A 26,780-nucleotide genomic window follows, 5' to 3' on the forward strand; every position below is an offset into this window, starting at 1 on the left:
TGGCATGATTTCTGCAAAAGAAATCTCTGGAGACGGAAAAGTAGCTGAAAAAAATTATCATGGCTGGAGGGCAGAGCACTTTCTTCCTTGTTTTTCTGCTTCCCCTTCCCTAGCAAAGGTTTATGCAAACACCATGTAACAAGGGATTGTTTGTAATCCCCAGATTGTTTGAGAGATGGGGGAAGCTTTTTATCTTGCTAAAAGTAGTCAAAGATGCAAAGGGACATATCTAAAATTCTAACCTGATTTTCAGCATGAGAAAGCACCTGTCTCCCCTGTTGATAGATTACTGTAGCCTTTCTTAGTATGTTGCTGAACTACAACTCCCATCATCCCTGACTACTACTAAGCTAGGGATGATAGTAGTTGTAGTCCTACACCATCTGCGGACCTAAAGTTGAGAAAGGCTAGATTCATGAGAAGAATTTCTAATACTGTTCCTTTCCAAGTTTTGGCATCCTTCACCCAACCTTCCCCTGAAAGGCTTACCTGCACGAGTTAATGTCTTGTAGATGGGACACAGATAGATGCCTTTGGCTGGAGGCTTGCGGTTAGGCACAGGAACTAGCCACAGGACTGCCATTTCTGTGTACAACTCCTTTGGCCGTGACTCTGCAAGCTGAAAGAACATGGGGTCCCAGCGAGCCCCTTCCAGAAACAAGCCATGGATGTAACACCCTTCAGTAGGTCGCTGAGTTAGTGCCTGCACAGGCTGACTCATCACCTAAATTGAGAGGGTGGGAAAGCAAGTTTTAATCAATCAATCAATCAATCAATCAATCAATCAGGTGAAAGAAATGTGCCAGTTTGAAACCACAGAAAAAGAAGCCTGCCTGTGGGATTATATCAAAGGAGTTTGTCTGTATCTGAGCAGAATGATTGTGTCTAGTTGGGGATACCTGTAGCACCACTCACAGAACATAAACTACCACATTTTAAAAAGTAGGGGTGTTCTGTGGTAATTGAGAACCACTGCTGTAGTGGCTTAAATGTAATGGGGGACTAGGAACTACAAGTACCTTTCACTTGCAAAGCTGACACTTGGGTTTTCAGTAGGTAAAAGGGTGAAAAACATCACTTGCTGAGCTTTTGATACAACATGATCCACTGACCTTGAAGTCAAAAGAGATGGTGTCTATGGATATGATAGACTTTCTGGCAAAGTTCTGCAGTGTCCCTGTTAGAAAAGCCTGTGGGAAGAAGAAGCCGCTTATCCAGAACACAGGTGGGATCCCTTTTTCAATCCACCTCTGCAAGAAGTCAATGCGCAGCAGCAGGTCGTTCACCCAGGAGGCCAAGGGCTTCAAGGAGGGATAGGCCTGTGGGAAGAATGGCATTGGAAGAAAGAGCTGTTAAGCAGCTGTAAGTCCCAGTCCTTTGAACTGCTATGAGGCAAACATTTTAAATGCAAATTAAAATTAACTCTACTTGGTCAGCCAGTAATCTATGGTGCTAAATTTCTACAATGTAAGCAAGAAAAAGTGTTTTTTAAGGTTTGGCTTCATCTGTACATCTGTGAAGTTTCAGTCTGGCTTGACGTTCCTTATGAAAAACTGACCAGTCATAGCAGCTTAGTAGTACAGAGGGGTTTCTCCCATTTTGCAAAACAACCTGCTGCACTGCTGCAACTACCAAAAACTGTGCATAGCACTCAGAAGTACCTTACTATTCCACATCTCCGGGACCATATTGTTGTATAAACTGATGGACATCAGTTCCAGCTGGGATGACATCACCACTAGGCCTTTGAGAGCTTTCAGCAGATCTTTTAAACTCGCTGCAATGACTGCCAGCAGACGATTGTATCTGTGCAAAATCAAGGCAGGTATTCTTGTTTTAAAAAAAAGGCAAACTAATCCAATGCTGTGATTTTAATAACTTCTGTGAGCATATATGACTGCACTATTGTGTAAACTTGGGGATATCATGTTTAAGTTATATGCTGGTTTTCAACAAAATTCTCAACATTATATCATATGCAGCTCTGTAAAGGCTGTTTAAATTCATTTCCAGCGTAACTAGATATTAATATGTCTGAAATATGAATTCTGGGATGGGGAGGAGGGTATTTGTTTCTTTCCACATTTCAATGTCAGAAAAGTTATAAATAGTTCAGTTTTCATAACCTTAAGCTGAAACACAAATTTATGTGCTGTGAGGGTAATGTAAATGGGGTTTGTCCTCAAATGCCCAAATAGGTGGAGAAAGGCAGATCCTGCCTCATTTACCTGCCTGCAGATCTATTGTACCCACTTGCTCTCCCTAGCAGTTGCTCCTCTACTAGTTTCAGTTTACTAAACTGTAAACTCTGAGAGGCTCCTGCAGAGGAGTCCTGCAAAGAGCTGGGTTAAAGTAAGACTTATACCTGATCACTTCCTGTGCCAAAACCGTGTTCATGGACTCCTCATACAATACAGGATATCTCAGCATCACTCTCTGCAAGTCAATGGGCTGAGGCACTTTCTCCAATATATCTTTTGAAGTCTCCTCCACAATCTAGAAAATGTATGGAAAAGACGTGGAAGGAACAGTTTGTGGGTGGAGACCTTCAGAGCAGCTTATTTAAACTGGGTGAGAGAAGACTCGTGTCTAAGATGAAAATTAAATTGTTTCTACTCTGTAATTTGTTTCTGCTCTCACATTACATATGCAATTTATACTGCAGCCAGGCTGTAAGGTCACCTAACCTTTAAGGTGGGTGCCTTTGCTCCCTTGAGATGTCTACTGTAAGACAGAAAGAGATCTTCACACAGCAAAGTAGTTCTGTAATGAGGACAATGCTATTCATTTAAAAAATAATAATATTCTGACTCTTCGCAGTTCAAATTCTGTACAAAAAAGTGCTGAATTCTGTGATCTGTAGAAATTATGCACATTAAGTGCTGCTGATTATTCTTTTATTTGCATAACATTCTGCATGATTTTTAGTCATGGCCAAGAGCTCTCGTTGCCTCCTAGAACTCTTATTCTGCTTCCTTTCTGAGACTTCAGGAGACATTGCCCAAACACTTTTCAGGTTATCTACTCAGCCCTAAGGGCAAGAAATGTTTTTGTTTTAAAATGGAAGATTCTCAGGGAGCTGAACTGGGCCCACTGTGGCATTCTGAGCCATTTCTGTTCTGCCTCTTGGTATACAGGCAGCTTTTTCTATTAAAGAGTATTTCTGGGTGGGGGTATGCACTAGGTTCATATTCCTTTAGGGTAGCAGGCTTACAGACCTCTTCCCTGCTCCGCCCTCCTGCTGTTGATGTCTTTGGCTGAAGTTGAATAATGGCCCCAAGGAGTGCAAAAGTCTCATTCTGAGCAAAGGTGATGTTAGCATTGTCATGCAATCCAAATATCTCAGGCATGTCATTGAGGGGAAGGCTCTTGATGTACTGGATGTATCCCTATGGGGGGAAATCAACACGCAGAACAATGAGGAGGAATTTCTTTAAGAAAGACCAAAAGTAAACTACTGAAAGAAAGGGAGAAACGGTTCCAACAGTTATAAAAGAACACATTCTAATAAGATTGTTCACCTACCAAGTTGTGCTTATGAATTATTATGTGTTTGCCTGGTTAACCTGTCACTCAGGGTTTCAACCAAAATTTGTATTTTGGAAGAAGTGTTACAATCCCTGTGACAGCATCATGCATTTTGTTTCAGGAACAGACTCATCTGTGAGAGATCTTCCCAAATCTGATACAGACTCTTAGAAAAGTGGTTCACTTTTGAATCAACCAGGCACATACAGAACAACACACTCAGACTAGTATGGGTTTAATTCTTTCTATAGTGCAGTGTGTTTGCCTACTAGTTTATGCAACTTACATTAAGGTCATAAGTGGTACTAATCTGTTTGTAGACACCAGATTCTGAGTAAGAAAACTCTGGATTGAGAACATCTGGGTTGTAGAAATCTTCCAAAATATTCATGATGCAGCGCCTGTCCCAGTCATCCGTCACCCGGCCTCCATAGTTAATCTCACCTGCTGTGTACTTCAAAACCTACAAAAGGACAAGGACATAGAAATGGCAGAGGAGGCTGTGGCTTGGGTACAAGAGGAGAGCAATTTGGGGCACTTTGCCAGCCCTCTTTTTTCCATGCCAGAAGCCACCTTGAAGAACTGAAACACTCTCCAGGGAAAGAGCACCCATGCAAGAGATCACCTGGTTGTGCATGAGTGCAAGTGCCTTCTGTCATGCACAGGGATCCAAGTCTCCACCATCTACTTACACACGTCAAGAACTTTTTTCTCTGGCTGGTTCAGCTACAGCATTAAAACAAACACAAGCTTGGATTGGCTTCCCTCAACTACTCCAAACACATGGTTCCAGTTACAGATAGGTAGCCGTGTTGGTCTGCCATAGTCAAAATAAAAAAATTCCTTCCAGTAGCACCTTAAAGACCAACTAAGTTAGTTCTTGGTATGAGCTTTCGTGTGCATGCACACTTCTTCAGATACTGGTATCTGAAGAAGTGTGCATGCACACGAAACCTCATACCAAGAACTAACTTAGTTGGTCTTTAAGGTGCTACTGGAAGGAATTTTTTTATCCAAACACATGGTATCTGATGTTTTAATTTCTTGGAAGCTGCCCAAAGTGGCTGGGGCAACCCAGTCAGATGGGTGACATATAAATAATACATCATCATCATCGTTGTTGTTGTTGTTGTTATTAATATTAGACAGGGAAATAAGGGCACACCATGCTGAATGCAAGAAATGGATTTACAGTTAACAAGCATGGTAGCAATGGATAAGAGGGTGCAGAAGGTTTGACAGTGGCTGGGAAGACACGGCTAGATGGGCAAGATTTAAGTAATATTGTTGTTGTTGACAAACACTGACTAGTGATGAAGGCTGTGCAAAGGCAGATTATTTGGACCAGTCCAAATGAATCCAGTTTAAATATTTTGAGTAATTTAAACTGTACACAATATTCAGGCCCACTGCTTGGAGACAGATACTCCTGTCGCATCAGAGCATGTGGCAAGAGAGGCCTCAAGTATATTTTGCTGCAGCTGCTGTGTTGCAGCAAGTTATTCTACTGCTTCTCCAGAGAACTGAGGAGAAATGGTGAATATGTTCCGCCAAACGTGGAACTTCAGGCTATTTAGCAGTATTTCCAATAAGACTAGAAGCACTATCTGACCTTCTCCCCAAGTATTAGGTCACCTACATAATCCGTCTTCCTGGAAGGATTTTATTCCTTCACACACATTTTCTCACAGCCCAGATTTCACCCTTGGCATGCACCACTCTCCTCCTACCTTGTAAGGGATGTTTTCATATTCATCCAGAAACATCTTCAGCTGGCTGATGCAGATGCGCAGATCTCCGTCTGTGAACTCATAAGGAATGTTGAACCCCAGTGGCCCAAACTTCCTCCTTTCCAGTGCATTCCCATGGAAGAGGCAAAGCGAGAGGAGCAAGGATTTGAACTCCGTAAGCTGCAAGATGAAAATAATGAGGACATGCATTGAGAAAAGCTCTTATGGGTCCTAAGTGTCACAGAATAAGATGCTGCTACAACATTTCCATTAACAGTTGCTTCTAATGAGCAAGAAAGGCATGCCCCCCCCCCCAAATCTGGCTGTACACCACTGTAGCGTGGTACCCTTTGTGCAAAGAGGCACAGTAGCAGTGGAGAGGAACAGGGACTGATTCAGAAGCTAATGTAACCAATCCCTTGGCAGGAGAAAGCTAGGAATGAGAAAGTGCTGTCTGAAAACTTGGAAAATGGGACCTCTTACCTTGGTACAGGAGTTCAGAAAGTCATTGTTCAGGCTTAAGTAAGATTTCAGCAGATTAGCCTTTACTCCCCGTGGTGGCTCAATGGTCATCTTAGATCCGTTCTGGAGGATGGACACTGGAAACTTGTTACTAGGCAGACTGGTGAGCCAAAGTCTGAAGTCCCGGTGCACCTAGGCAATTGAAATATGAGCCATGTATAATCTGAAACAGTTCCGTTCTACTTTTTAGAAACACCTACGGAAGAGTCTTTTCTCACTCCCATTAGAGAAGTGTTCCTCCATCACAAAGAGACCAGCAAATATATTTCTCATAGGAGGGAACAGTCAACGTTTCTCTTAAGATATCCTGCTTATTCCTGTGAGCTTTCAAAGACATCCTGCAATAAGAATGTGTAAGGAGAACATCAAGAGAAAGTGACACTTGCACTTTCCTTTACAGAAGCAAAAAAATGCTCACTGGAGATTCTATTTCATCTTATTATCTTGCTCCCATATGGAGCCTCATGATTCTGCAACTAATCCCTACCTCCTCCACCCTTTTTGCCCAGCTTCTTGTTGGCAGCATAAGCATGCTCTGCAAAGAAAGTAGAAAGCTCTAGAAAGATCGTGCCTAACTACTGCTGTCCCATCACTTTAAGAATTTTTCTACAGCTACCTATAAACATTTACATAAGGATCCAGGGAGAAACTTTATGGCTTCTGCTGAAAATGCACAGGGAAGCAAAAGCTGAGGTCCATCTGTGTGTCACCTTGTCAGGGTTGATGCCTTCAATGAGTCGTTCCAAAGAAGGCATCCAGCTTGGAGCCAGGTGGCAATTCTGGAAGAAGACCCACTTCCCACGCTCCATAGCACTGCGCATCATGGCTTCTGCGCGGGGACCCTAAGAAGCAACACAGAATGACACAGTTAGCCACAGGTCAGTCAGGGTGGCTGTACTATGTCCGCAGGGAATTAGGGAAGGCAGAAAAACTAAGAAAGCTGAAAAAACTAAGAAAGCCAGGTGGATGGACTAAAAGGGAGTTGGTAGGCACCACCAATCAGCTGATTGTCAGGGCTTGCATAACACTGTGCACTGAAATCCTGATGCCCATTTTGTGTGCAGTGCTACATGAAAAAGGTCATCTGACAATGTGGCACCAGGTGATTGACAGGTGAGGTGGGGGATATAAGGATTTGGTCTGCCAGTTGGATCCAGTTCCCCACCCCTGACTTAAGGGCGTGAAGGTCACTTAGAGCGTTGTAGGCTCTCAAAGTCCATGTCTGCCTGCAGGAGACAAGATGTAAGAAGGACCCATACAAGATGTAAGAAGGAATACTGCAGGACAGCAAACATGATTTAAGAGTTTCACGACACTAACAAATTTATTATGTCAACCAGCTTTTGTGGATCAGAGTCCACAAGTGTCGTTACCCAGAATTCCTGAAAGCAGTAAAGTGTGTGAAACAGGTTTGCAGTATTTTGTAGTGGGTGCTGGAAGAGCTGAATTCAGCTCCCCCCGGGTGAAACCTTGCACTCAGACATGAAAACTCAGCGGTGGACTTGAACACATCCACTGCTCTTATACTTCGTTATCCACTCAAAGATAGTAATGGCAGGAATCTACTTCACAAAGTTTATTGGAAAAGAGCTACAGAGCAATTAATGAGGATTAGCCATGTTTTAAGGGATGTGCAGCACTATAGCACTGGGAACTTACTTGTCCCTGTCCAAGAGAAATTGCAGATAGTTTCTTAGAAAACTTCATTTCTTCAGCAAATTTATAGAGATCAGCAGCTGGGTCTGTGCCGGGAGAGAGGACGAAAATAAGAGGGGTAGTAGCGGCAGATTCCTTAAACACCACAGAGAGGTTTGCAGTCTGAAATGGGAATAAAGGCAGAATTTTTCTATTAAGCACTGGTAGTGGACAATGGAGAAGATATTTGCTCAGAGTCAGTGCACAGCGTTTCCCCGTCTTATGCTTTGGGAATAAGGCCATAGCTAGACTTGAGAAAGAAGGCGGCAGGATGAGACACTGAGGTGATGGCTTTGCCAAACATCTATCTGCTCACCCCTCCTACCACCCACGCTCAACCGCTGGTAGCTACCTGAGGCTCAATGAAGGTCTGCCCCAAGTTGGCAGCCACAAAGTCCTGCATTGCATTGGTGACTTTGTCCCCTCGCAGGCAACGGAGGACCAGCAACTTCTGGAAGGCATCTAACTTGGCGTCCCACAGGCCAGGCAGATGCTCCCTGCAAGAGAGGAAAGGGCTGTGTCAGGTTTCCACATTTCACACTGAAAATGTAACAGGCATAGGGCAAGACGACAGGCTTCTCAGAGTGGATTTCGTGTGGCAACTATAATGGGATCAATCTTTGTGACAGATCACTTGATGGCTGTGCTCTAGCTCCACTGCTGGAGGCAATATGCCTCCATACACCAGATTCTAGGAATCATAGGTGTAGAATCATGGAATGCTGTTACACTCCGGACCTGCTCAGGAGTTTCCACAGGCATCTGGTTGGCCACTGTGAGAACAGGATGCTGGACGAGCTGGGCCTCTGGCCTGAGCCAGCAGGGCTCTTCTGATGTTTTTAAGGGGCTGGCAAGGTCAGTAACAAATCTCTAGCCCTTTTCTGGGCAGAATGACCACTGGCAAGCAGCGGGGGTGAGGGATGGGGAAGGGAGGGCAGAGCCACACAAAAATCACTACAGGACCTACAACCCTACTGGGAACTGAAGGGGAAACGGCACCTGTGAGGTTCTGCGCTGTCAAAAATTGCTCGGAAACCATTCAGATTTGCCACAAAATCATCTGCAAAGCTGGAAAAATTGTGTAGGTTGGTCAAGGCCAAGATATCATTCCATGCTCTTTCGTATAACCATGCAGGAGCTGGATTATCCCGCATGGTCTTAACTGCACCACCTGAAATTAGGTATCGCCATTCATCCTGAAGGTAAAAAAATCACAAATAATCGATAGGAAGAATTAGACTTTCTGCTTGTGAATTTTCCTTCCATGAACCATGGCCAGAAGTGCCAATGTATGGAGGTGTTCACCTCTCTGGCCCACAGATGGCAGGCTTGTCAAAATGTTTACAGACTCTTGACGAGGGACCAGTCTGCATGATAAATTGTCGGGGCAACCATCACTTCCATAAGGTATGTTTGTGAGGACAGTTCTGCACTGGTCACAAGTTTAAGAACAAAGGTATGTAATACTGCTCCACCTTCCCAGAAACATAACATTCAGTGACATTACTTTAGTTTGTTAAGGATGCTGGGATTTGTAGTTCTACAGTTCCCAGTACAGTGGTGCCTCACAAGATGAAATTAATTCGTTCCGCAAGTTTTGTCGTCTAGCGAATTTTTCGTCTTGCGAAGCACTGTGTCGGAAAAGTTTTGGAAAAGCTTCAAAAATCACCAAAAACCTCAAAAAAGGCTACCACACCGCGTTCTATGATTCGCTCCTCAAAGTCAAGTCGCAACTGTATTAACGGTGTTAAGAAAAAGGAAACAAACTTGCAAAAAACGCAAGACGTTTTTGTCTTGCGAAGCAAGCCCATAGGGAAATTCGTCTTGCGAAGCAGCTCAAAAACCGCAAAACCCTTTCGTCTAGCGAGTTTTTCGTCTTGCGAGGCATTCGTCTTGCGGTGCACCACTGTATTCTTTTTTTTGGGGGGGGGGAGGTCATGTGCTTTATATGTGTGTTGGATGTGCTTTAGTGTATGGTATGGATTTGCCCCAGGAATATATGTCTAGAAGCACACTGTAGCAGTAGCCCTACAAGTTGCAACTGCTATGGGGAACACAAACATTACATGGATGTTTTCTGCAGCAAACAGATGCTCCTCTGCTCAAGTAAAGTGAAGTGGGTGCTTGTCATTTCTCCTTTCCGTCTGAAACAGCCTCCCATATCCCTTCCCAAGGGTCACCCAGTCACCTCACCCCTATAACAGATTTTCAGGGAGTTCATGGAGCTGCAGAGGGAAAGGGAAGGTGGGAATGCCTCATTCCCTGAATTCTGTTCCATTCACAGAAAGAGTTAGGATCAAGTTAGCAGGTGGTTGTCATACATGCATCTCTCTCTCTCTCTCTCTCTCTCACACACACACACACACACACACACACACACACACACCTGGCATAATCAGGTTTCCCAGATGCCTATATTTGAACATTCTGTGCCACCAGTGAAACACAGAGTGCCTTCAACCTATTTTAATAGGTGATGTTGCATTATATCAATGGGCTATGCTTTAAGACATGTTTGTTGTACAGTGCGTAGTTACATGCTTTGAAAAGCAGCCTCATAGCAGTTCATGATCGCACAGATACTTGCTTAAAAGGGTCTGAGGATGTAGTTTCACTGACCATGTCTATTTTGCCTTCGTTCATCATGATCCGGATGCAGACGAGAAACGCAAACATGAGCTTGTGCTTCTCAAAGAGGCTCCGACACACATTGCTGTAGAGGCTGAAGGTGAGGTACTTATTGATATTTGCTATTCGCTTCTTTAGGGTGTCTGAAAATAAGAAATCACAAAATAACAATGCAGACAGCAAGTAGGAGGAAATGACCCACAATATTGCCATACACTTTAGCACTGTTTTCATTATTCAAGAGGACTTAGGCCCGCACTAGTGAGCCAGAAAAACTTCTCATGCCTCCTGTCTGGTGCTGGCATACTGAACACTGCCTGGAGAAATAAAAACTGCTAGGATGGCTGAAGGCCATTTAAAAGCCAAGTGCTTTGCACTGATAAGGATACCAAGTTAAAAGCTAGTGCTTTAAAAGAATTCTCTCATACAGAGCTTGACAGTAGAACAATTTAGATATGGTGAGGGAAGGGCAGAGGGCATCAGGAACACCTGCATCTCTGGATTACATACTAGTTCTACAGCATATATGGCTGAATGTTGCCACCAGCATGATCTGAAATGATGACCCTCTTTATAGATTCAGCAAAGTGATTTTTTTTCCTGAACCCCGTACAGAAATAATTTGGGATCAAGCTGAAGTTCATTGAGATTCTGCAACTCTGGCAATAAGCTAGTAGGGGCTGATTATGATCCATAATGAGTAGGTGTACTCTTAAAAGGTCTGTGTGCCAATTTTATTCCAGCACTGAGCTCTACTGGATACTGAAGTGCAAGGATGAACAAATCTCCAATCCTTCAAAAGTCTGAACATCTTCCAGAAGAACTGCAAGACCACCAATTCATTTTGGGATGGCTTGTAGCAAACATAACGGGATATAGCATTTGGGATCACCAATATATTACATATTTACTTTGCTGAGGTTACTATCCTATGGCTAACAACTTTACTATGCAAACATAATACTTTAGAAACTCTGAACATTTGAACTATGAAATTGTCCTTTTAGTGTTGATCAGAGTATGGTCCCTTCCAACTCTACAATTCTATAGTTCTAAGTGAGACACTGAGGGGTTTGGGGTGGGATTCTCTTCACACACAGCACATTATCAGAGGTACCTGCTCTCTCAGCGTTTGCAATTCCTGTCAGAAATATGTTGAGGAACCATTCCAATGAATACTGGTACATGGGATCGACATTGGCCAAGTCTGAGACACAGAAGAAGAGGATCTGGGTGCGGACAGCCACAGGCACATACTCCAGCCGGGTGATGTCAATGTCCTTCTCTGTCTGTTCAGCTACCTTCACTTTGGCCTGCAGGAGATTCAAGACCGAGACAAAATGCACCATTCCACATTAAGTCAAAGCAAACAGCTGACAGGCTGCAGTGGAAGTGCAGATCAGTCACCAACCTGAATCTCCCCTGCTTTTAGCTTGGATGCCTCCAACACTTTGATAAGCTCCAGATCATCAACAGGGTTCCCCTCAGAAGAACTCAAGCGGTACAGGATCTGATCTTCTATCTCCTTCAGCTCCTGTCGCATCTTGGCATTACTGACAATCAATTGGTTCTTGGCCTCTTCCAAGTCAGGCCGCTCTTCAGCTACCACTTGGCCTAACAGCTGATCCTCTAAGCCACTGTAAAAAGAAAGAAAGTAACCACACATATTACAATTTGAACAACAAAGGGTCATATGGAATCTTCATGTTCTATTAGAGCTTGGTTTCAGACTTTTCCCCAGCCGCAAACTGCATACCCAGCAGGGCTCAAATTCATAGTTCCATCTATCAAGATTGATGGGATGCAACCTCTAACTCAGAACTACAGGTGGGGAATAGCAGCTGACATGATTAAAGTGGAGGATTTTTAAGCCCAAGAAGAGTATCAGAACACTTGCTGGCATCAGCAATGAAAAGTAGAGCTGGTGTTACCTGGGGGATAGGGTGAAGTTAATCAGCGTAAGCTTGGTGGACAGCTCTGGTGTGTAGTGGGGATTAGGTAGGTTGGTGGTGATGTACATCTTGAAGTCCTCATGGTATGGAATGATTGTGTCTCCCAGCTTCAACACTGTGCTACCTTGCTGCTTATAGGTCTGAATATCAGGGAAACAAGTAAAAATAAGCAGCAGCAACAACAAACATCTATGCAAACAGAAGAGACACAATTCTGTAACAGATAGTACCACAACGTTCATAGCCAACTCCATCCAACAAATTCATGTTGTTGAGAGTGTACGGATAGTGTGGCTTGGGATAGGCAAAAGTAGATGGTAATGGTGAGTCCAGAATGGATTTTTGCAGAATTTCTGGGCTAGTATCAGTCCACAACCAGAAGACAGATTTGCATGTCTCGGCATCAAAGCTGCTTCCTAGTCCCAGTTGGTCCAGCATATCAACACATATTAACAAGCATTTTTCTTTCCTTCATTTTATGGATGATAACAGCAGCTAATAGAGGCAACACCAGCTGTCAGGGGAAGAAGTAAGCCTTCTCCTACTGCCCAAAGCTTCTCAACTACAAATCTGCACCTTTGTAACCCCAATTCACACAGAAGATAGCAGTTCTTAAAGATGAAAGGCATTCCAACATTAGAGTAGCCCCTTCACTCAGTGCTGACAGCAGAAAAGTTGCCAGTGCCTGCTAATACTTTATCAAACAGGCACTGAAAAATCAGGGGCACCTGTTTTAGCAGGACAGGTTCAAGGGCCGGATCCAGTTCTTCACCAACATTCTCCAGCAGGAACGGCTTTCCAAAACGAATGGCATTCTCCAAGCTGCGCAGGAAGTCCCGATCACTGAGCTTAGATGTATCTAACCCACTATCTCTCTCCTGAAAAACAGAGAAGGTGCAGAGAAACTCAGTATGGGTGATATGTGGGGGCCTGCTTGTGTGAATGTGGAACAACAAATGGAAAATTGATTAAAAGAAACATGGGGTGGGGGTGGAGAAATCTGAGTATAAGCATCCACTTTGTTAATAAATTGAACACAGCGAACACCCAGACCTGCGACTCAGCTCTCCAATGTGTGAAAGCAACCAAAAGGAACGTGATAACCACTTTCACTGCTCATATTTCTTCATGATAACAGTTCAATGCCCCGTTCTGCTTTTGCTTTTTGATCGTGGCTTTTCACATTGCAAAATCAATACTCAGAATTGGCAGCTGAACCTTCAAACCTATGAAGTTTGGTTTTCTGCTTTAAAATTCTTAAACCATATTTCCATCATTTCATGAAGGAAAGAGCAGAATTTTTAAAAATTAATAATAATAATAATAATAATAATAAGATAATCAGAAGATTCAGATAACAAGGGTGTGTATTTTTTTACATTTGCATTTATAGTTTGCAAACTGGGAATTTTAACAGTGAGATGTAAACAACATGCCTTTATAGGAACATAACTTCAATCTCAGAGATAGGATGGGCTACCAAATCCCCTGGTATCACTGAAGTGGATTAATGACTTTGCAGAAGCAGAAGCCCTTACCAAGTTTTTTATCCATTTGTTGGCTTGTCCCTGGGGGTCTATGAAGAGAGTCCAGCGCTGAGAGAACTGGGTTATCATTCCATTCTCCACAGACAAGGTATCATTGGGTAGACCTGCAATCTGCATAAGAACACATCATTTTAACAGTAAACGCAAATTCTGCGTACTCTGCCCCTAAACAAAACTGCACTGGCAATAACATATGTTCTGCAGCAAGGAAAATGAATTTATGTAACCTGTGCAAAATATGTCAATCAAGCAAATTTTCCATAATTTAAACTTCTGCCAGCAGAGAAGAGGACAAGGTGAGGTGTGCAGTCCAACCCATTGTATAGTTATTCTGTGATTCACTTCTTCTTGATTTCTGTCTACAATGGAATTAGGGCCCAGGAAACCAAAGCCATGTCCACATAGCTAGGATTCAGCCCCACAAGTTAAAGTTATTCAAAGCATGGGAACACATTTCAAAACAATTCAGTCAGTGTATACTGTTAAAATTACCTGCCACGATCGGATTTTCACTGGGTCTCCAAGTGTGCCTATCAGGTTTGGTTCTTTTGTGTGTGGAACATTATACGTCTCAAGCTTACTTATCCATTCATCATAAAGTGAATTGCGATATTGACCCTGCAAAGGAAAACTAAGCATCACTGATATTAAATCAGTATCACAGTTAGCTAAATTAGGCCAACATGCTCAAAAAGAGCATTGAGGCCCACATGCTTAGCTGTTCCAATGGATTGTCTAGCATCTTGTTCACACAGTAGCCAACAACATACCTATGGGAAGCTCACGGGACATGAGCACAACAGCACTCCCCCCCACTTGTGCTCCCAGGCAACTGGTATTTAGCAGTTCATCACTGGTTGGTGCAGTGGGGTGATGCCATCCTCCCATCCTCCCAACGCTGGTGTTGCTGCTGTTTACAGTGTGGTGATGGGACAAGGCAATGGTGAGGTTGGGGCTACTCTGGTGCTCCTGCTGGGGAGCCTGTGAAGCCCCAGCCCTGTTGCTATCCTGCCCCTGCACTGTCCTGTTATGGGGCAGCAATGCTGGTGTCAGGAGGGCGGTTCTGCAGTGCAGCCCACTGTGCAAACCACTTCTGTACACAGCCATCGTGACTAGTAGCCACTGACTGCTTTCTCCTTCATGGATTTATCAACATCTCTTTCAAAACCACTCAAGTTGGTGGCCTTTACTGCATCACATGGTGGTAAAAGAGGACTTCCTTTGGTCTTTCCTAAATTGTCCAACATACAGCTTCATTGGATGACTGGGTTCAAGTATTAAGAGGGAAGGAGAAACAATTCTCTCTATCCACTTTCATCTACACCCTGGATAATTTTCCATACTTCTATCATGTCCTGCTCCTTACTTGTATGTTTTTTCTAAACTAAACCGTTCCAGCCCCGTCCTAATGTTGGTTTCCCTTTTCTGCACCTTTTCCAGGTCTACAATAGCCTTATTGAGATGAAGCAATGAGAACTGTACATAGCAGTCCATGTGTGGCTGCACATCAATTTTTATAAGGGCAATTATGATATTGCAAATTTTATTTTCACTCCCTTCCCTAAATGAGCCCAAATATGGAATTCCTCTTTTTATATAGCTACTGCACACTTGGGTTGGCATTTTCGTTAATCTATCTACCTTGACAAAGAATTATTTCCTGGACAGTGACCGCCAATTCAGGCCCCACTAGCACATAGCTGAAGTTAAGTTTTTAAAAACCCAATATGCATCACTTTATACCTGTTAACTATCAATTGCACTGGCTGTTTCTCTTGTGGGACAGATTTAGTAAGTAGGAGAGGATGTATGAATTACAGCTATCCTTCCAGTCTCCCCATGTGTTTGGGATTTAAATGTTTAGAATAATCAGCTTAGTGTTTGCACTTAGAAAGCTAGCTGGTCAGAGTTTCAGATTACCATCCCTTGGCAGAAAAAATAAAAGCTAAGCAAAGGCTGCAAAACCTATTTGAATCCAGTTTTGAAGCAAGCTCGCTTCCCCCTTTATAGTTACCACACTTGGAAAAATAATCAAAACAAAAACTGTAAAGTAAGTTAAAAATAGCGCTTACTTAAAGTCTTGCACTCATCTTCAACAAACACCAGCAAAAACAATGCAGGTAAAAATGCTTCTAGGTTACAAAATTCATAGTTAAATTATAAGATTCAACTATGTCTGCACATGGGGAGAACACAGACAGACAACTATCTCCATCAAAAGCATGGTGCAAAAGGACAAAGAGAGAGAGAGCAACATGTGTCTCATTTCTTCCTGCCACTGGAAACAGGGGAAATGACATCACACAGAGCTCTCTCTCCACCAGTTACATTCCTATGGTCTAAGACTGCCCATTTAGTAATTAATAGCTCTGTGGCCATTGGCCCCCGGACTTACTAATTAACAAGAATATGCACTGATAGATTTTGACTGCAACTATCCCAGTTTCAACACTTAGATGTTTGACAATTCAGCACTATGCCACTATGGTTTAGCTACAATGTGGGATGCAGCAAGAATTTGACCCAGAAACATATTTTCTCTTGGGGAACTTATTCTGTACCAGAACTAAATCAAGACACTGCTCAGGTATTCTGGAAAATAAAATATTTTTCCTACTCACTGTAAAAGGGCCCATGTATGCTATAAAGCCAGCTGATGCTAACACATCCCCTGCAATATTGTTAATCATATAATCGAGGTTCTGGACTGTTTCCTGCCAGCGTATCCTTTCATCAGCCAGGCCATTAATCAACTGGAGAAAAGAAAGACTGACATTAGTTTCTTTCTCAAAGAAGCTCCACCAAACCCTAGCAGAAAATGCCGCAGGAAAACAGTGACTGGGACTGCCCACCTAAGCCCAACTCCTGATATATGGGAAATGAAAAAGCAGGTTGACTCCCTGCTGTGATTAAGGCCACAAAATTACTATCGAAGAGGATTTGGTAAACTTACTCGGGCGGACATAATTGTCAGAAGAAATTGGTGGTTTTACTAGTATTCCCTCCTCCCCCCCAAGTTTCTGGATTGCAACTTGGAAATTGTGTCTGTCTCTTTAACAGCTCTGCTGATGTGAAACAAAAGAAAGCTGTTTCTTCGCCCCCAGTTCTTTCCTTCAGCCTCTGCTCCTGTCTTCCATCTTGCCCCAACAAGTGGCAGGTGAGGCCTGGTGAAGGGAATGGGGGAGGAGACTCCACAGTTGTGGCCATGGCCCTTACCTTGTCAGCCCGACCCAGTCTCTGCTCACACTGATCACACTTCATCTCGAGTTCCTCTTTTGTGGCCAGAGTACCTTGGTATTTGGCCTGCAGGTTGGCAATGCCATCTTCCACCTCTCGAAGACGCTCCTTGGCCTCATCCAGAATCTTCTGTGTGGCCTGGAGGTCTTCTTCAGCCTCCCTCAAGGCTTGCTGAGGAGAGAGAGAAATTTTTGTGAATGTCAAGTTCTGCCATAATTCCAAGGAAAATAATTGTGGTTAGCAGCAATGGGGGCAGGCAGAGGCTCCATTCCGTTTTAGGTGTACATGCAATAACTTTGAAGAAGCCCTGCTGTAGTTCTTACTCGTTTTGGCTCCACAGCTTTTGCCACGAAGTGATACTTATGCATGGCCCTGACCCACTGGCAGATAGATGTGCAGGCTTTGGAGACTTTGGCTATGGCTGCTGGCTGAAATTCTTCACTGTCGATATATGGCTGGATCAACTTAATTACTGAATCTGCAATGTTATCCTGAAAGGGTTAAAGAAGAGATTATGAGTGCTGGGAGCATCAAGGTCTGAGACATCAGGGGAGTCAGCTGTGAGGCAGAACAAAACCCCATGGCAAAAAATCATCAGTGTGGCAGGAAAAGCATAAACTCCCAATTGTGCACTCCCTTCTCTGTTTCTAGCTTCAAGCCAAGCTTAGGCATTGCTTGTTCATTCCTTCAAGATGGCTTTTATTACTGCAAGGCAATGTGTTTGGTTTGTGGGCAATACAAGCTATCATTACCTCCCTGAAAAGTGGAAGGAAAGGAAACCATTTATTTTCATCTGCTGGTTCAGGCCAAGAATCAAAAGGTGAGTAGGCCAAGGAGTGTCCAGTGACTAATCACAGTCAAAAGGACAGCTGAGTATTCCTCGCATCACATCCCTTAATTGGGAACATCATCACTGACATTTGCTTCATAGCCAGCTTGTGACTACAGATAGATGCATGGTCCATGTTTTACGCAACCTTAACCTGGTAATAAATTGAGCCATTTTCTCCCAAAATTGGGAAGTGGAATGAACTTGACCCGCTTTCCCCATTTCACAGCCAGGGATTGCTTGCACACCTCCCAGATCCCTGGCTGTCAAATGATAGCTTTGTGTGGCTAAGAGAACTCTCCCCTAGCTAAGGGAAGCATCTGGGGCAAGCAGGCTTCACCTTGTAAAACCCTTTAGCCTGAAGGATTCTCTGCAGATATAAGGTGTTTATTCCCACCAGCAGTTTCACTGGGTGTGGCTTCTTTCAACCCCTCTGTTTAACTGAATTGTTGTTTAATTGCTACATTTAATGGAATAAGGTACTATAAAGGGGCTGCACCTCCTAAGAAATGTGGGGTGGTTGGTTATACCTGTGAAAACTAATCTTGGGGGCAGGAGACGACTGGAGCAACAGGGTCCCCTGTGTGTAGTGGCATTTCCACCTTGCCCCTACATAAAATCATTTTTCAGGTGCATCTTTTCAAAGCAGCCCTGATGGGCATCAATGGAGACGACTGCTTTGAAAGATTTCACTGTCACCAAATGCTTCCTTACCAGGAAAAGCCCTTGCTGAACTTCTCCTGGCTGTGTTTTTGGGATTTGTGGCATGGGTGGGAGGATATTAAACAAGAGTTCTTGTCACCCTTGGATTTTAATCTACTCCAGAGAAGAATCTGAGGATTTGCAAGGATGGCTGCTTCTCTGAAACGCACACCGTGAGACCCTGGAGCTCATATCCAGGCTTGAGCCAAAAGAAAATAAAGTGGGGAAATGGTAGATGCCCCCTCCCTCCCTCCCTGCCTGCCAAATACATCAGATTAGGTGAGGTTGTGAGGGGTGTAAAAAGGGGCATCCAGAAATCCCTACTCAGAGATGTAGCATATTGGATGTATTATTTCTCTGAAATATATGCCCATTAACTAATTAAATTGAGCTTTACTAGCACAAACCAAAAAGCTATGAGAGAAAAGCATTTGATTGACTAGATGGCAAGCTTAAGTCCCACAATTATGCCAGCTACACTAGTACTTAGGCTTGCCCTTTTCTTTTTTACTAGCCCTCGCTCCTGAGCTTTTAATAACAACTCCCTCTGTAGGAACAGGAGAAGCCAAGACAGTCTTATTCTGGTCAGCATGGAAGAGAGAGAATGACTGAATGACTGACTGACTACTATGGTACTTACCTTATCATATTTAAACAAGCTTTCAAGAAATTTCCCTGGGTCCTGAAGAAGGACTTTGCCGGGTTCCCAATAGTCATCTAACTTGGAACCTAGTTTCTCTCCTGCCACTTTCTTGGGCTTGATGCCCTTCATAATGCAGACAGCTTCAATCACCATCTTCACTCCAAGTGGAGGACGCTGCATCGCTCGCACCTAGTTGGAAACAAGGGGGAAAGAAGTGGATCAGTAATTCAGTATAATGCCACATCTGCTGGAGGGCATTCCTAACTATCCTGGACTTCAGTACTGAGGCATGAAATAAATCAAGATTAGAATATGGTCTTTAAAAGAGCACCACCATTCCTAAAGCTGAGCACCCTTTCTCTGATCATTGACATTGTTTATATAATGCTATCCATGCACAGAGCACTTTACAAAGAAAGGAAGGACAGGTCCCTGCCCCCAAGGGGCTTACTGTCTACAAACTGACACAAGGAAGACAACAAAGGAAGGGGTAAAAGGGGCAAGAATATGATATTACTTCAGCGACATGTATTTAAGCTTAGTTATAATGGGGGGCATGAGGACTAGCGGGGTTCTGCTAAAGGCTTCATGGAAAGGTAGGAGGGGTTTGAAGATAGGATGGCATCATGGGGACATTCTGGGAGGCTGCAAAGAGCAAAAGACCTTTGGGCAGCAGAGGGTGGCAGAGAGGGACAAGTGAAGATTACAGGCAGGAATGCATCAGGATATATGAATGAAGAGGGATAAGGGACCATGCGGATAACTGAATAGGTAAGAAGTCTAGGAACTTAAGGAAGTGTATCATATGGCCAGCATTATAAGAGAGTTGAATGCTTTTTGACAACCAAGTGATGGACTGAGGTGAGGGGAACAAAAATGAGGCAACGATGCTGATAAAAGATTGCAGTGATTAAGATGCAAGACGACCAGGGCCTGAATCAGCTTTTGCCAAGATGTCAGAAAGAAAAGGACCAAGGGAAAGAGGGAGAGGGCGTTGTACCTTTTCAACAGGGTAGATGGTGGTGTTATCAATGAATACTGATAGTGTGAGGGGGTTGGGACAAAGAATGAGAAGTTTGGTCTTGGATGTAATGAGTTTGAGACAACAATGGAACTACCAAAAAGAAATAACCAGTGAAGACTTGTACATGTGATATCAGATGAAAGAGGGAAATTTCTAGGCTAGCGAGGCAGAACTGGGCATTAGCAGTGTATAGGTGGTACTTAAAGCCACTCTACAATGTGTGCAGAGGAAGAACAGGAACCACAACACAGAAGGAAACACCAAAACAGCGGCACACCTCCTCCTGTCTTGTACTCTCTACAAAGACCTGAGGAACGAGATCATCGCTGCACTTGTACTAACCATCCCAGGGCGCTCAACCACTGCCACAATGTCCTTTCTTCTATCAGATCAAAATGAACAGATAATACAGAAGGAAAGCAGGAGAACAGATTTCTTGTATGAAAATGCTGAAAGAGCAATTAGGCATGTAGGAAAAGAATTCATGGAGGGCAGAATCATGGAAACTTAGGGCAAAAGGGGAGCCAAGCAAGAGAGTGATCAATTTGAAAGGGAGAATAGAGGTCAAGGAGAGTGAGGACTAAATAGAGACCTTTGAATTTGGTAGGGAGGAGGTGGTCAGTGATTTTGGTAGGTACAGTTGAAGAGGTGAGAAAATTTGCAGGAGAGAAAACTGAGATACTGGGAATACACAGCATACCCCCGTAGTCTGCAAATTGCAGGTAGATTAAAAATTGGACAAGATATTTTTTTTTTGAGACTACTGGAAAGGATAGAATCCAAAGTAACACTGAGGGAACATTCTGTCAGCTTAAGGATCTCTGCTTGTGCAATTGAATTTTTTCTCCTCCCTGCCATGCACCCCTTAAATCTATTCTAGGGGTTTCCCAACCCCATAAAGCAGAATTGGAAGGGGATGGAGTGTGTGCAAGTGCGGGGGGAGAAGGGGACAAGTTCCACTGCACAAGCAGACAGGATGGGCTTGCTGAATACTACCCAGTGGCATGTTTAAATGCAGTAGTTTTGAAAGTGTGGTTCTTATTTCTTGGGAGGAGAGATGATAGCTGCACTGAATACGGCTGCTTCTTCAGGTTTGAACCACCACTTACTTAGGTTTGATTTACACATTATTTACACAGCGGGTGGCACTGTGGGATGTGGGTGGTGCTGTGGTCTAAACCACTGAGCCTAGGGCTTGCTGATCGTAAGGTCAGCAGTTCGAATCCCCATGACAGAGTGAGCTCACGTTGCTCGGTCCCTGCTCCTGCTAACCTAGCAGTTTGAAAGCATGTCAAAGTGAAAGTAGATAAAATAGGTACCGCTCCGTCGGGAAGGTAAATGGCGTTTCCGTGTGCTGCTCTGGTTCGCCAGAAGCGTCTTAGTCGTGCTGGCCACATGACCCAGAAGCTGTCTGTGGACAAACGCCAGCTCCCTCGGCGTGTAAAGCGAGAACGCTGCAACCCCAGTGTCGTCTGCAACTGGACTTAACTATCAGGGGTCCCTTTACCTTTAACTTTACCCATGCCTAGTGGCATGAGGAAAAAAGAAGACTGGGTTCATAAACCTTTCATAGCGTAGAAAAGCGAATTTCAGGACATGAAGAGCAGTAAGTGTCCAAATGCTAGGGTGGCCAGTTGAAAAAGACAAAGCTCCCAAACCTTTAATAGCTATGGAAAAGAGGGATGTTAGCAGCTGCAGCATATAATATAAGCAACACCAACTGAAAGTCCTCCTTCTACTTAACTATTAAAGGGGCCCAGTCTTCTTTTTCAGCAGGTAACCCTTTCAAATGCTCTCTTCTGCATATCCATTAAGGATGCAGGGCCCTGACCTTCTTTGTTGAACTCAAGTATGAGGAACCTTTGGCTGTTCAGATGATGCTGAACTACAGCTCCCATCAGCCCCAGCAAGCATGGCCAATGGTTTCTCACATCTGGTCTAGATCACTTAGTATTGCCTAATTTATGGCACAATCTTAACCATGTCTACTCAGAAGTAAGCCCTGTTGAATTCCATGGGGCTTACTCCCAGGTAACTGAGGCTAGGACAGTGAGCATTAGTCACTCAAACTATATGAGTGAACAATATTGTGCTTGGCATTATATGAAAACTGTCCCTGTTGTCATATCTTTGAAGATGGTTTCATGTTTGCAAGTTGTCACTCAATGTTAGAACCACACTGAATGAGAAAAGAACATTTGTGTTTGAACTTTCCCCAGTTTAGATTATTGTCATTCTACCTCTGTGTCAATGTATGTATGTATGTATGTATGTATGTGTACTTGGAAGCTCCACTAAATTTCCTTTCGGGTAAGTGTGCATTCAATTATGGATAAAACCACCTGATGCAAATAATGGCTGAAGTGTCCCAATGTTTGCCATCAGATGGCTAGATGCATGCAAGGAGAAGAATCTCAAGAATGTCTTTTTGGAATGCAATGGGATGAGCTCCCCTATTATGTATCAGTAGGGCTACAGCGCTGGGAAAGTACTGAGCATACTAGAGCTGATTGGCTTTCATTGCACTGCCACCTGTGAGCAGAAATTGTACAGACAGGATGGCAGTGATGATCAATACAAAAGGCAGCTACAGGATATAGGAGTACAATAATGGATAGAAACTAATCGTACCAATTTGTCAATTGGCTTCCGATATAGCTTTAACACAGCAGTTTGCAATCAGGACAATTAGCAGCAGCTAATACTTGATCTTTGTGTTGTGAAAAGTCCCCCCTGCTGGTTTCTGCAGAAATAGGTATAAGAGAACTCCAGGCTACAGTTTGCTCCCAGGGTTCCAGAGGTAAGTTACAAAGAGTGGCTAAAAAAAGACTACATGCATTGTTGTTTTGCTACTGCACCAGTGGGGTTTTGATCACAGAATTGCTGAGTTGGAAAAAACCCCGAGGGTCATTTAGTCCAACATCCTGCAATGATGTTGATGCAAATAAAAATGCAAAGTGAATCACTTGGCTCACAGGATTGCTCCAGGGTGGTTGTGGTCTGTGTGTGAAAAAGCTGGGGGATAGTATCCAAAGGGCAGAACAAGTATTTATGTAGGGCCCTGAAACTTTTCCCTGACCAAGAGCAATCCTGCTTGATCCTCCTTTATATTGTAAGATTTAGCCAATTATTATCTGCATGCTTTCAAGATAAAAGCTATTTTAACACCCAAATGCATGGAGAAAGTTAACACTAAAATTCTCAAGGTGTGGAATTCAGCTAACCAATACTAGGGGTGTGCATCAGCTTTGTGTACTTCCCAAATTAATGAGGCAAATAGGGGTGATTTGGGTAAGGTTTTCACATGCTTGAATCAGACTGACTGGAGACTCCTTAAAGTCCCAAGTTCCTCTGTAGAATTGAGTGCCCCCCATGCTGCTTTTCAAAATGAGTGCTGCATTCTTTCCCAGGGGAAAGATTCTGTATCCCCCAACGATCTCTCTGTGAGTTGGGAGGAGAAGCCTGTCTACTTGCATGGGTTCTTTGCTGGGTAACAGGCCCTTTGTACACCCCCCCCACCCCGGAATGTATCTGCATACAATTTGGCAGACTTAATCAACCCTAGCAGGGCTCCTATATCTTCAAATTTCATCAAATTCTGTGAAATGAGAAAAAAATTATAGCCATGTTTAGTTTTTCCATTACTGAATGTAGGAAAAGCAGAGCTTTGTTTTTAGTAGAATGAATCTGATTCCCCCCAAAATGAGTCAAGCTGGAAAGATGGAGTGACTCCAAAAGAGACTGGGCTGCTTCCCAAAGCTGAAGATACAAGTCAAAATCTTATGGTTGGTGCACACCTCTATTAAATGTCTTACTTGTGCAATGATAGCATAGGTGGGCACAAGGGAGACCTCCCTGCATTTTAATAAGCAAGTTGCATCTGCTCCCTCCAGGGTTCGAAGAACCAGAACATGCTCTCACGGAGACGCTCCAGAGTTTTCCTCCTGGATACAGTTGACAGAGGAAGTGAGTTTGTGGAGACCCTGAAATTTGTTTATCCCAAGGCAGATGGTCTTCAGGAGAAAGACTTTGACTGGCTCTTTGATTGTCCTGAGACAGAACAGTTTCTTGAGTCTTTCTGCAACATAGTGGGGGAGGAGAATGTATCCAGTTCTACAGAACTGGAGGCCTATGAGAAACTGGTCATTTCCGGGAAGCCTGTTCTGGAAGGTGAAGCACTGGAACAGGTGTTGAAGACCTGCCGCCAAGCCTCTCAGCTCAGGTGTGCTATGCAGGAGAATGACACCTTGCCTCTCGAGACACTGGAACAAGAGGTGCAGATGCTGAAGAGCCAATGCGCCTGTCGGGTAAAGCGCCGCACCAAGCTCCAAATTCGTCTAGCCAGCTTGAAGCGGGAGCTCTGTCATTCAGCTGAGAAGAAAGAAAAAGCAAGCCGGGAGCTGAAGAAGGCATACCTGCGGCTAGAGCCAGAGAACTTTCAGAGCAATGATGCTCTCAGCCAAGCCTGTAAGAAAGTAAAGGAGCTGATGCAATGGCACAGGAAGCCTGCAAGCAAGCGGCAGGAAGCCTCAATGGCAGCAGCGGACCTGGAACGTTGCCTCGAATTGGAAGAAAAAGTCACAAAGGCTTTATTGGGATTCTCACCAAAGGTCTTGCCAGATGTTGTCAGCGATGTGGAAGCTGATCAAACAGTTCTGGTGAAAAGGGGGCAGGGAGACTCTTGGGAAAAACTGAATACAGGGTCTATGGAAAGACGAGCTCAGAAAGTGCTGCTAGATAGTAAGAGTACAATCTGCAATGATGATTCTGAAGGTCACAAAACGACACATGGCACGCTGAAAAGCCAAGTTCTCTCCAAGGGGCAGCTGGCCAATAAGAATGAGCCAGAGTTTACTTGTAAAGCTCTGCTGCAAGATACGGACCGAATGGAAAGTGAGAACTTCAGAACCGTTCAGGATGGTTGTCAAGGAGGGTTGAAGATGCGGGGAGAAGCTGCTGAAATGGGGCATGCCAAAGATGACAAGCTGAGCAGCTATCAGGAAGAACTAGAGCGCATGGCATTGGCTTACATGTGCAGTCAGGAAAAGGCACTTGTGACCTCTGCAAACATTAAAGGAATTTCATATGCCTTGAAATGGGCAGGGAAGGCCCTCAAGGCTGCTAAGGAGAACAAGGTAGGTCACTAGCTTCCTGGCTTAGACAAACAAGGTTTAGTAAATGACAGTAAGCACCTGTAATACAATAGTCTCTGCAACACAGAAATGCATTGAGAGAGAGAGATACGAATAATAAAAGAGTGAGACTCTAATTCACCTGTTGCACTTGGTGAATGGGTTTGAACCACTAGACTTTTTTCACCTGTAGTGAATGCACTCTTTTTGTCACACAAGCCCCTGCTTGGCTCTGCATTAATCAGAGCTGGTGTTTGATTCTGTCCACCTCTGACTGTATCCATCCACCAAGAGCCAACCCCTGTACATTAAAATTTTGTGGAAGTAGAGGGCATTCCTGAAGGCTGAAACTGGTAGGTTTGGGATAAGGGACATGCTTCTGGAGAAGAGGAAATAAATGAGTGGTGGTGGTGGTGAAAGCAGTTTCTCTAGAGCAACAAAGAAATCCCTTGCTGGGGATGAATGAAAATAAAATAAACATTAGGAAGTGGGGCAGGGCAGGAGAGAAAAGTAAAAGCAACATGCAGTTTTTCACTTAAAGTCTGTGCAGTATATCCAACATGTTCTCAACCATGAAGTCAAAAACTAATAGATTGGGGTGACAGCAAAAATCCCCTTGAAATGTTCATATTTAAGTGACATCTTATTTATATGTAAGCTTAATAATAATAATAATAATAATAATTTTTATTTATACCCCGCCCTCCCCAGCCAAGGCCGGGTTCAGGGAGGCTAAAAAGCAATAATAAAAACAAGTTGAATGAATACAACTTAAAAACAAGATTAAAATATTATGTATTAACTATGCTGCAAACACAGACAAAAAGAATACTTCTGCCCCATGTTTTGAGTAATTTTTTACCTCCCACTTTATGGACTCTTGACTGCTAAGCTTTATAAAGAAAGCTGATATAATCACTAGGCTTAGAAAATCAGAACTTAACAGGTCCTCTGGACCAATCTAGTCCTAAGCTATTTGTATTGTGTTCTGCATTATTCTCAGTTTTCTGAGTTACTTTTAACAAGATATATGGGTTTAGATATAGGGAGAGTACCATGATGTCATTCCCAATAGTATTTTAGTTAGAGTCCCATGGGTTAGGAGAATACTTGCCAATAAAACTGGTGGTTTTTCTTGCAAAGTTTGTAGAGGCCTTCAAGAACTGCAGGGGGATGTGAAATTTAATGTCCTTCTCTTCTACAGGTGGAGGAAGAGAAAGGAGAACTGTATCTTCGTAGAGCCACTTTCCAGGAGCAGCTGTGTATCCTCCAAAGGGAGGTTAGACAGGCAAAAACCAAAAAACTTGTCCCTTTGCTACAGACCAGTGCCAGCCTCCTTCGCTTGCCTGTAGTATGTGGGGAACTCACTTTGGAAACCAGGAAACTTGGTCATCTTGTATCAATGCAAGAACAAGCTGCTGGCCAAATGATGGTCCAGTGGAGCCATTTGGAGCTGCTGTGGCTCTTGCTGATGCATGAGCAGAAGAATCTGCAACAGATGAAGACCCAACTGGAGGGGATGGTGGCTACCTCGAATGAATCACATGCTAAATTACAGGAATGGCAAGCCTGCTTTGAGGATTCAAGGTTCTCCATTAAGCAATGCCCGCG

General features: G+C 43.6%; 2 protein-coding genes across 2 annotated transcripts in view; one reads left to right on the top strand and one right to left on the bottom strand.

The window, feature by feature from the left end:
- Nucleotides 1-26,780, bottom strand: part of DNAH1 (dynein axonemal heavy chain 1) — a 115,085-nt gene that overhangs the window by 1,162 nt on the left and 87,143 nt on the right. The window contains exons 56-78 of the mRNA XM_082214625.1: nucleotides 19,011-19,202; nucleotides 17,163-17,330; nucleotides 16,819-17,010; nucleotides 16,224-16,355; nucleotides 14,095-14,220; nucleotides 13,594-13,713; nucleotides 12,784-12,933; nucleotides 12,035-12,195; nucleotides 11,515-11,740; nucleotides 11,221-11,416; nucleotides 10,095-10,246; nucleotides 8,475-8,671; nucleotides 7,828-7,972; nucleotides 7,440-7,598; nucleotides 6,491-6,622; nucleotides 5,742-5,912; nucleotides 5,259-5,438; nucleotides 3,815-3,991; nucleotides 3,219-3,389; nucleotides 2,366-2,496; nucleotides 1,662-1,806; nucleotides 1,113-1,319; nucleotides 490-724 (exon numbers count right to left, since the gene is read on the bottom strand). Of these exons, the coding sequence (XP_082070751.1) occupies nucleotides 490-724; nucleotides 1,113-1,319; nucleotides 1,662-1,806; nucleotides 2,366-2,496; nucleotides 3,219-3,389; nucleotides 3,815-3,991; nucleotides 5,259-5,438; nucleotides 5,742-5,912; nucleotides 6,491-6,622; nucleotides 7,440-7,598; nucleotides 7,828-7,972; nucleotides 8,475-8,671; nucleotides 10,095-10,246; nucleotides 11,221-11,416; nucleotides 11,515-11,740; nucleotides 12,035-12,195; nucleotides 12,784-12,933; nucleotides 13,594-13,713; nucleotides 14,095-14,220; nucleotides 16,224-16,355; nucleotides 16,819-17,010; nucleotides 17,163-17,330; nucleotides 19,011-19,202 (3,865 nt within the window). The remainder of the gene's footprint in view (nucleotides 1-489; nucleotides 725-1,112; nucleotides 1,320-1,661; nucleotides 1,807-2,365; nucleotides 2,497-3,218; nucleotides 3,390-3,814; nucleotides 3,992-5,258; nucleotides 5,439-5,741; nucleotides 5,913-6,490; nucleotides 6,623-7,439; nucleotides 7,599-7,827; nucleotides 7,973-8,474; nucleotides 8,672-10,094; nucleotides 10,247-11,220; nucleotides 11,417-11,514; nucleotides 11,741-12,034; nucleotides 12,196-12,783; nucleotides 12,934-13,593; nucleotides 13,714-14,094; nucleotides 14,221-16,223; nucleotides 16,356-16,818; nucleotides 17,011-17,162; nucleotides 17,331-19,010; nucleotides 19,203-26,780) is intronic.
- Nucleotides 23,859-26,780, top strand: part of LOC309527492 (HAUS augmin-like complex subunit 3) — a gene marked incomplete at its 3' end in the record, with an annotated part of 4,122 nt that continues 1,200 nt past the window's right edge. The window contains exons 1-2 of the mRNA XM_082214320.1: nucleotides 23,859-25,172; nucleotides 26,374-26,773. Of these exons, the coding sequence (XP_082070446.1) occupies nucleotides 23,949-25,172; nucleotides 26,374-26,773 (1,624 nt within the window). The 5' untranslated portion in view covers nucleotides 23,859-23,948. The remainder of the gene's footprint in view (nucleotides 25,173-26,373; nucleotides 26,774-26,780) is intronic.

The sequence above is a fragment of the Podarcis vaucheri genome (genome assembly GCF_965113315.1).
Source record: "Podarcis vaucheri genome assembly, chromosome: 2".
Lineage (NCBI taxonomy): Eukaryota > Metazoa > Chordata > Lepidosauria > Squamata > Lacertidae > Podarcis > Podarcis vaucheri.